We start from the raw sequence: 10042 nt of genomic DNA on the forward strand, positions 1-10042 counted from the left end.
AACTACAGCACACACACTCACACACCCTACACAACTACAGCACACACACACAACTGTACACAACTACAGCACACACACTCACCATCTGTACACTGTGGTACACTCACACAACCCTACATAACTACAGCACACACACTCACACACCCATACACAACTGCACCACACACTCATACACCCGTACACAACTGCACCACACACACTCACACACTCGTACATAACTACAGCACACACAGACTTGTACGCACAACTGCGGCACACACATGCGCTCATACATATCACACGTCTACACAGACTCACACACACACTCACGTTGCACATTCTCACCTGTGCCCTCAGCCAGCACCACCCAGCACCCAGACAGCAGGGGTTCACCATGTAGCAAATGGTTCCAAGAGTTTATTTGAATATTTAATTTAAAAAAATCATACCTATGAGATGCGCTAGAGAAACAGATATGAGGAATTGCATATAAAACCCAACCACGTTTTGGGGGAGCCAGGAGCCAGAAGTGCTTCAGGAGGGCGTTCCGGGCAGAAGCCACCAGGTCACCTGGAAGACGCACACCTGAAGGTCAGCCTGGCTGCTTGGGAGGAGATGGGGGGGCTCCTGCTCGGCAGGGGGCCTGTGGGGGCAGGTAGCGCCCATGAGGGGCACCCGGGGGAGCCGCCCACGAGGGGCTTTGGTCCAATGCTAACTCATTTTTGTTTCCCGTTTTCAGTCAATCAAATACTAATGTCACCTGTTTTGGCAAGCACGTCGTGGACCTTCCAGAAGGTTCCTGTGGGTTTACAACAGAGAAGGCACCGCCTCCTACAGCTCGGGGCGGGGCCGTTTCCACCAGATACAAGCCCGCTATGGTTGGGGCCAGCTCCCCACGACCACCACCTAGGCTCAGCTGGCAGATCCCACAGCCTCCCACACCTCAGGAACCCCCCAAGCTGGGCAATACATACAAAACCCAGAGACCACTGTCCCAGGAGAAAGACTGGGATCTTTGCTCAAGGTGGACCGGGGCAGAGACCCCACATTCTTCAACACTGGAGAGTTCAATTGATGAGACGGCTCCCCCATCACACGGGCGAGCTCCCAGGCTCCCGGGCTCCCAGCTATGGGGCCTGGTTCCCAATTCGGGAAACGTCGAGCCGTTCGTTAGTAAGTGATGCTGACCAGAGGCCCACGCTGCCGCGGGGCATCTGACCACTCACAACTGGACACGAGCTCAGCACGCACCACTGGCCTTGAAAGAATCAGGGATCCTCACAATGGCTTCGTGTGACAGGCATTTTGGCAAAAGAAGAAACAGAAAATGCCTTGACTGTATAAACAATGAACCCGTCTTCCTAAGGAGCACAGTTACAAGATCAGCAAGTTCTGTGGCATCAACAAATTTCAAAAGCATCAGCAAAAGTATTAAATATAAAGGCAATATGTATGTCCCCCTCCCCCCGGAAAACAAAACCACACGTAAAAGGCAAGGTCTGTAGTGTGGGAGCGGGATGTGGGGGCAGGAGCGGCACCACCTACGCCCGGAGCTCCCGGAGCTCCACGTAGTTGGCCGGGAAGAGCCCATAGCGGCCCTTACACACCCCCCGCCACCAGCCGTCATCGATCATCTCGATGTTGGTGATGACGTCATCCGGGTCGAAGGAGATCTCGTCGTCACCCGCTGGGAAGAGAACAGGAGGAGGGGAGACTGAGACAGGGCTGCTGGCTGCTTACAGAGCCCTCCCCCCACGATATAGGCCCCCTGGCTGCTTAGAGCCCCCCCCACGATATAGGCCCCCTGGCTGCTTAGAGCCCCCCCATGATAAAGGCCCCCCCCAGGCCAGGCTTGATGCTTCAAGAGCTGCCTCTCTCCCTTCCCTCCCTCCCCAGCACTGAGGCCCACTGTCCCCTGAGGGCAAGGTCAGGGGAGGTGACCGTGGCACAGTGCAGTCAGTGGCTGAGTGGGCTCGAGGGGGCTTCATTTGTGGGAAACGAAATTAAAAGAAGAGAAAGGCCTTAGGAGGCCTTAGGAGTCCTTAAGAGAAAGGCCTTAGGAGAGGAAGGAAGGGGAGAGTCTAGAAAGAGCCACCAGGGATGGATCTGTGTGTGTAGTAGCCCTGACGGGCGGGCTGGCGGTTCAAACCCACCCAACGGCTCTGCAGGAAGGAACAGGTCATCACCTACACAGGTGACATCCAGGGAACCACAGGCCAGTTCTACTCGGTCACACAAGGTCACCTGAGTTAGAATCAACTTGAAGGCACCTGAGGGCACCACCACCTCGTGTGTGTCTGAGTGGATAAATGGGGTGGTGGTCCCCACAGCAACCCACCTGCTTCAGGAAGCAGCCCTGACTGCCGGGTGGCCATGCTGCAAATCTCACAGAGCCCGGCCTAAGGAGGCAGGCTCCGGAGCCAGCCTTAGTGACACTGGTCTGTGGACCCCTCATGGGATGGAGACACACTGGGTCTTCAGGGGCCTGTGTATGTATACACACAAGCGTGTGCACGTGCCCATGTGTGTGTGTAGGGACAGAAACTTCTCTGTCCCTCTGAGATGGTTCCAAATTGTCTCAAAGCCTGAGATCTCTCCCCACAAAAGGGCTCACAGGGCAGAGATGCTAACAGCGAGGCTGCAGGAGAGGGTGAACTGCCTCGTCTGCATACGTCTTACCAGCCTGGTAATCGTACAAGGCGACAGCCGTGATCCCCAGGTCATTTTCATACTCGTCATACGTGTTTTCCTCTGAAAAGGGACCAGGAGAAGCCGCGTGAGGAGCCCTCCCCACTGCCCTACCATATTTTTAATGGCATATCCCACGTTTGGGGGGTTGCTGGTTAGAGCCAAGTCCCAGTGAGCGCTGGGATCTAGGAGCAGCCAGGCACCTAAGATGGTGCCACAGGACGCAAAGCTATAGCCCCGCAGCCCAGACCCCCCATGAATCAGCCGGGTCAGAGGTGCTGAGACAGGTCCGCGGCCACGCTGAGGACCCAGAACCTCAGCCTTTAGTGGTGTGTGAGGTGAGGGAGGGCCCAGCACACATGACCTGTCCTAAAGCTGCCATCGCAGCCATGTACCTGGACGTACAGGGGAGCCTGGCTCCTATCAGCACACACGTCAGTCTTAGTGTCGCTGAGGCTCTCGGAAGGCGGGGAGCTCCACGCCCTTAAAGACGTTCCTGGGCCCCAGCCCCTCAGGAGTAGGACACAGAGCACGCACCTGCTGGGTAGTGGGCCTGGGCATCGGTGGTCTCGTAGACAGGCTCAGGGGTATAGGCCAGGCCCTCGTTGGTGCTATACACAGGCTCGGGCTCGCTCACGGGGCTGCCGGCGCCTGGGTAGCTTGACTCCGCTCGGAACGGAGCTGCATCCTGGGGACACACAGCATGTCAGCGGCCTGAGCCAGGATGGGGACAGACGGGCACACAGGCGCAGAGCAGCTACAAGGCTGGGTCTTCAGTGAAGCATGCCAGGGGGGTTTGGGGGCCATTTCCCCCCTCAAGAATCCAGACCCTGGTTCCCAGTTTCCAGCTATGACAACATTGAGGGTCCCCAACCCGGCCCCCGCTCCCTGGAGCTGGAGCCAGTTTCTCCTGGGTTGCTTTTCAAATCCCCAAACCCAAGGAATGGAAGGGGCCAGGCAGCCCGAGGCTATCAGGTACTGGTGGCCAGCAGTGGCCTTCAAGGTCCAATGGAACAAGGGACAGCATTCCTGAGGATGTGAAGGGCCCAAGACCAGAGCCTGTAGGATGGTACATGTCTGTCTCTCACACACACAGCCTCCCCCTAGCCACCCCATGGAGGGAGAAAGCAGGACGGGGCTCCCTCTGTGAAGGGATCCTGGGCTTTGGTGACAAGCCACACACATGCTCAGAAAGACAAAAAACCAACCTCATACACGGGACTCGATGGTGGCCTGTCGATAGCCGGCTGGGGCGTGGGGGACGCAGGCGGCGTCTGCTTTGTGGCTTGGGCTTGCTCCTGCCATTGAAACCCACATGGTAGTCAGAAGGTTAGTGGCTCACTCCAGAGTAGGACCTGTCTGTGCCGTCCAGGGCCCGTGTGTGTGTGTGTGTGTGTGCCACCAAGCCAGCAGGTTGGCCCCAGACACAGGCCTTCAGATGCCCCCCCCCAGCCCGACTTCACTGGAGGGGTAGCTTGGGGACTGCTGAGGGGTGCAGGTGGGCTTGGGGACCACTGAGCTGAGGGGTGCAGGTGAGCTTGGGGACTTGCAGAGATGACAATGAAATGGGGTGGGCTTCTAGGGCATGGCGGAGGGTTGTCCCCGTATTCAAGATGTGGGACTGGCATCCCTTGGGGGCAGAGGGCAGGCAGCAGTGGGCAGAAGGGCCCTCACAGATGTCCACATGCCCCAATTTCCAGAACCTGCGAGGACTTCTGAGGTGTGATTTAAACGGGAACTCTTGGCACAACTGAAAACTTTTCTGTGCCTTTGAGATGATTTCCAATTGCTTTCAAAACCTGTGCTCACTCTCCACAAAAGGACTGGTAAGGAAGGGTTCCTGGCCAGCAAGAGGACAGTGAGGTGGAGGCAGGAAGGTGGACAAGAGAAATGTATTAGGAAAGACGTTAACAAATGATCATGACAGTGGTGTCTGCGTGAGTCCAGTCTGTAACTGAGTACAACCAACCAACACACGGGGCTTCCCGAGCTGTCATCTTTGGCTCAAGGAGCCCTGGTGGCGCTGTGGGTCAGGTGCTGGGCTGCTGAAACTGTGTTCCCATCAAGATTTACAGTCTCGGGAAACCCTACATGTTGGAACCAACACGACAGCAGTGGTGTTTGGCTTTTCGGTCATCTTTGGTTCAAGAAGACAAACTCCAGACCCACAATGAAACGTGCAGACCTGGGGCTGAACGAACACACTCAGCATTTCTCCAGCTGAAAGAACTTAGGAGAAAACGTCAAGCCTCAACTTGGCAAGATGGAAGGATTTTAAGGGAAAAATACTGAATGATGAGGGAAGCATCAAAAGCAGAAGGAAGGAAAACACAGAGTCACTGTATCAAAAACCTTGCAAAACACGATAGCTAACCTTTTCAGAAAGCTTTTATCAAGAACCGATGGTATTCACTGAAGAAGTTCAATCTACACCGAAGGCGTCGTGGAAAACAAGGTTCCAGGAATGACAAAATACAAACTGAAATCTCTCAACAAGCGGACGCAGCATTGGAGGCGTTCACTCATCTACACCAAGAAATGTGGAAGACAGCCTGGACAACCAACTGGAAGAGACTCCAAAGAAAGGTGACGTCACAGAACCAGGAAATGGGCCAACAAGATCATTACTACCACCTGCAAGCAAAATTGTGATGAAGACAATTCAAAAGGGGTTGCAACATTGTATCAAACAGGGAAATGCCAGAAGAACAAACATACATATGTGGAAAGAAGTAACTTCAGGAATGCCTTCCTGAACCTGAGTGTGGAGAGATTTTATCTGTGCACATTTAATATGTTATCAGAAGGGACCAGTCCCTGGGAGGAGGACATCGTGCTTGGAAAGATGGAGGGTCAGTGAGAGAGAGGAGCCCCTCTAAAACACAGACTAGTGCAGTGGCAGCAGAAATGGGCTGAAAGAGAGCAACTTCCGGGAATGCGGACGGTGAAACAGAGCAACGGGAATGCGGACGGTGAAATAGATCAATGGGTATGCAGACAGTGAAACAGATCAATGGGTATGCAGATGGTGTTTGTTTCCTTCTGGTGTGCAAAAAGTTGCCATGACTTGGAACTGACTCAACGGACCTAAGAGCAACAGTAAATATTTGGTGCGGTGGTTATGCGCTCCATTGCTAGCGCAAAGGAGAGACCCGAAGCAGTCTGCTTCGGTAAAGACAGTCTTGGGAAACCCTAAGGGCAATTCTCTGTCCAGTGGGTGGCGGTGAGCTGGAACCGACTACATGGTATTGGGTTTGGGTTTGGGATTGGTTTGGGTGTGTAGCCCCAGATTTACACAAAGCTTTACAATTTATAACCGGATTTAAATGCACGATTTCAGAACGAACCACTCCAGAACCACGGTCAGAGGCTTTGGCAAGGTACTGCTGGGAGCAGGGGGCAGGAAAGAGGACGCCCATATGGCCTGCGCACGGCCTCACCCCTGCTTCCCTAGTGCAGTGAAGAGACAAAGGGTGTGAAGAGGACTTCCGGGCCACAGGGACAAGCACTATGGCAGAGTGGGTTCTAGAAAGAGGACCGACTGAGCCAAGGGGCCGTCAGCAGGGCTGCTCCTAGGCACGGTGTTGAGGCGCAGAGTGGCCCCCTGTGTCTGTGTAAGGACCTGGAGGGCAGTGGTAGAGTGCTTGACTACTAACTGCATGGTCAGATGTTCGAACCCACCAGCTGCTCCACAGAAGATGTGGCAGTCTGTTTCTGTACAGACTACAGCTGGGGTAACCCTATGGGGGATCCCTACAGGAACTACAGCTCTCTCCTATGGGGTGGGGTGAGCTAGAAGGGACTGGACAGCAGGGGGTCTGGTTTGGGGTTTGGGTGTGTGGTCAAAGCGAATACCCTAAAAGGCCAGTAGCCAGTGTGAGGTCTGGACGTCGTGCTGAGACCCCGACGACCCCCAAGCCCCCATCGTGCATGTGTGTCAGACTCCACACCTCCAGCCGCCTCCTGGCCTCTTCCTGCTCCTGCTTTTCCTTCGCCATCCGCTGGGCTCGCTCCGCCTCCGCCTTCCGCCTGTCCTCCTGCTCGCGCTCCTTGGCCAGGTTTTCAAAGTTCGCCCTGATGTTGCTGGTCTTGTTGTTCGCTGTGGAGAAGAGACTCGCCTGACGCCGGGCAGTACCCTGCCTGCCCACAGCACCTTGTCCACCCACAGACTTCCCTCATCGACTCCTGACAGCACCTCAGACGGTCGCAGAAGCAGGCAGAGAAGTCTGGCGCTACCCGCTAGACTAACAAACACGTGAAGCCACGCCACGGCCCTGCATTTGGGGGGCATTTTCATATTGAGCAGATAAGCACACACTGCTTCCTTTCCAGTATATGGAGACAGGAAGAGCAAGCCTTCCCGTCGCCCAAGTTAACGCGTCCACATTCTACCCAGGGAAGAACTCTCCCTTCCCTCCCACCCTGGCAACCATCCCAGACAGTTACTACCGAGTGAAAACCTGGACTTTATAGAACAGCAGTGGTCTCGTCCCCTTACGACCAACCAATTTCACTCGGCACAATGCCTTCCATGTTTGGTGGTGTTTTGCAGATTCATCATTGCTCCTCAGTGTTGTAGAATATTCCACTACGTGTCTGTCCCGGTCTGTTCACCCTTCCTCTGCTGATGAGTCTCTAGGCTGTAGCTTCAGTGAACACAGGGGAGCCTCCATTTATTCACACCACGGATCTAAGTTCCTGAGTTCTTGTTGCTGTCAGCTGCTGTCAAGTTGGTTCCAACTCATAGCCACCTTCTATACAACACAATGAAATGGTCCTGTGCCGTCCTCACAACTGGTAAACGTGGGCTCCGTGCTGCTGCCACTGTGTCAAACCACCCGGTGGGGGGGGGGTGTCTCCCATTTTTCGTTAACCCTCTCGAGGAGTCGTGGTGTGGCACTGTAGGATAAGCACTGGACTGCTAACTGCAAAGTCAGCAATTCAAGCCCACCAGTCACTCCTCAGAAATCCTGGATAGGGTCCCTATGAGCTGTATGCCTTAAAGGCCCTTAACCCTTTAGAATATGTACCCAAGTAGACAGTCATACCGTATGCCTATTTCCAACCTTCTGAGATTGCACCACATCATTTGCACAGCAGCGGCACCATTTTACTACCACCAGCAGTGTACGAGGGTCTCATACTTGCCACACCCTCTCCACCATTTGTTGCCTTGTTTTGTAAACTTTGCTGTTAATGAGTCCAGAGTCCTTGTGTGGCACTGGGGGCTAATGCTAAGACTGCAAAGTCATTGAAACTGCAAGGTCAGTGGTTCAAGCTCACCAACTGCTCCTTGGAAACCCTATACAGGGTTGCTATGGGTCAGAATTGACTTGATGGCACTTTAATAACGCTAATGAGTCCGGTGGCAAAGCTTCCAGAATTACAGCAACTCACTAGCCACCACATTACGACAAACTGACAGACGAGTGGTGACCAGTATTTTAAACACCAGCAGGGTCACCCATGGTGGGTAGGTCTCAGATGCGCTTCCAGATGAAGACTAGGAAGAAGGGACAAACTACTTCTGTATATTCAGTCAGTGAAAACCTTATGAATAGCAGAGAAACACTGTCAGATATAGTGCCGGACAATGAGCCCCTCAGCTTGGAAGACACTCAAAATGAGACTGGGGAAGAGCCGCCTCCTCAAAGTAGAGTTAACCGTGATGACGCGAATGGAGCAAAGCTCCTGGGAGAAAAGCCCGCAGGACCTTCATTTGCTGAGGGGGAACAACTCAAAATGAAGAGAAACAGTTGTAAACCACCACTAGTAATCGGGAAATGTAATATACAAAGTATGAATCCAGGAAAATTGGAAACTGTCAAAAATGAAATGGAATGCATAAACATCGATATCTTAGGCATTAGTGAGCTGAAATGGACTGGTATTGGCCATTTTGAATCTGACAACCACATGGTTTACTATGCAGGGAATGACAACTTGAAGAGGAATGGTGTTGCAATCATTGTCAAAAATAATATATCAAGATCAGTCGTGTGGTATAACGCTGTCTGTGATAGGATAATATCCATGTGCCTACAGGGAAACCCAGTTAATACCACTATTATTCAAATTTACGCACCAACCACTAAAGCCAGTGAGGGTGAAATTGAAGAACTGTACCAACTTCCTCAATCTGAAATTGATCACATGTGCAATCAAAATATACTGATCCTTAGTGATGATTGGAATGCAAATGTTGGGAACAAAGAGAAAGGATCAGCACTTAGAAAATATGGCCTTGGTGATAGAAATGATGCTGGAGATGGCATAATATAATTCTGCGAAATCAATGATTTGTTCATTTCAAATACCTTCTTTAGACAGTATAAGAGAGACAACTATACACATGGCCCTCACCAGATGGAACACATTGAAATCAAATTGACTACATCTGTGGAAAGAGAAGATGAAAAAGCTCCACATCATCAGTGAAAACAAGGCCAGGGGCAGACTGTGGAACAGACCATCAATTACTCATGTGCAAATTCAGACTGAAGCTAAAGAAAATAAAAACAAGTCCACGAGAGCCAAAATAAGACCTTGAATATATCCCACCTGCATTTAGAGATCATCTGAAGAACAGATTTGATACATTAAACACTAAACACAGAAGACCAGAAGAGTTGTGGGATGACATCAAGAACATCATACAGAAAGAAAGCAAAAGGTCATTAAGAAGACAAGAAAGAAGGAAAAGGATAAAACAGATGTCAGAAGAGATACTAAAGCAAATGGAAGAAATGAGGAGGTACAAGAGCTAAACAAAAAATTTCAAAGGTCAGCTCGAAAAGATGAAGTCAAATATTGCAACAAAATGTGCAAAGATTTGGAGTCAGAAAACCGAAATAGAAGAACACGCTCAGCATTTCTCAAACTGGGGGAACTGAAGAAGATTCAAGCCTCGACTTTCTTTATTGAAGGATTCTCTGGGCAAATTACTGAATGATGCAGAAAGCACCAAGAGAAGATGGAAGGAATACACAGAGTCACTGTACCAAAGAAAACACTTGATGTTCAACCGTTTCAAGAGGTAGCATATGATCAAGAGCCAATGATACTGAAGGAGGAAGTCCAAGGTGCATTGAAGGAATTATCAAAGAACAAGGCACCAGGAATTGATGGAATAAAATTTGAAATCTTTCAAGAAAGTGAGGCGGCACTGGAGGCACTCACTTACTTATCTATGCCAAGAAATTTGGAAGACAACTATCTGGCAGACTGATCCGTATTTGTGCTCATTCCAAAGAGAGGTGACCCGATGCAATGCAGGAATCATCGGACAATCTCTTTGATATCCCATGCGAGTAAAGTTTTACTAAAGGTAATACAGAAACGGCTACAATCATACATTGACAGAGAACTTCCAGAG

General features: G+C 51.5%; 1 protein-coding gene across 1 annotated transcript in view; it reads right to left on the minus strand.

Annotated features, from left to right (window-relative positions):
* The window catches only part of CTTN (cortactin), a 34242-nt gene that overhangs the window by 8693 nt on the left and 15507 nt on the right, over positions 1–10042 (minus strand). The window contains exons 11-16 of the mRNA XM_006861040.1: positions 6618–6766; positions 3876–3965; positions 3205–3355; positions 2659–2730; positions 1525–1666; positions 550–622 (exon numbers count right to left, since the gene is read on the minus strand). Coding sequence (XP_006861102.1) covers positions 550–622; positions 1525–1666; positions 2659–2730; positions 3205–3355; positions 3876–3965; positions 6618–6766 — 677 coding nt within the window. The remainder of the gene's footprint in view (positions 1–549; positions 623–1524; positions 1667–2658; positions 2731–3204; positions 3356–3875; positions 3966–6617; positions 6767–10042) is intronic.

Source organism: Chrysochloris asiatica, unplaced genomic scaffold (assembly GCF_000296735.1).
Source record: "Chrysochloris asiatica unplaced genomic scaffold, ChrAsi1.0 scaffold00040, whole genome shotgun sequence".
NCBI lineage: Eukaryota > Metazoa > Chordata > Mammalia > Afrosoricida > Chrysochloridae > Chrysochloris > Chrysochloris asiatica.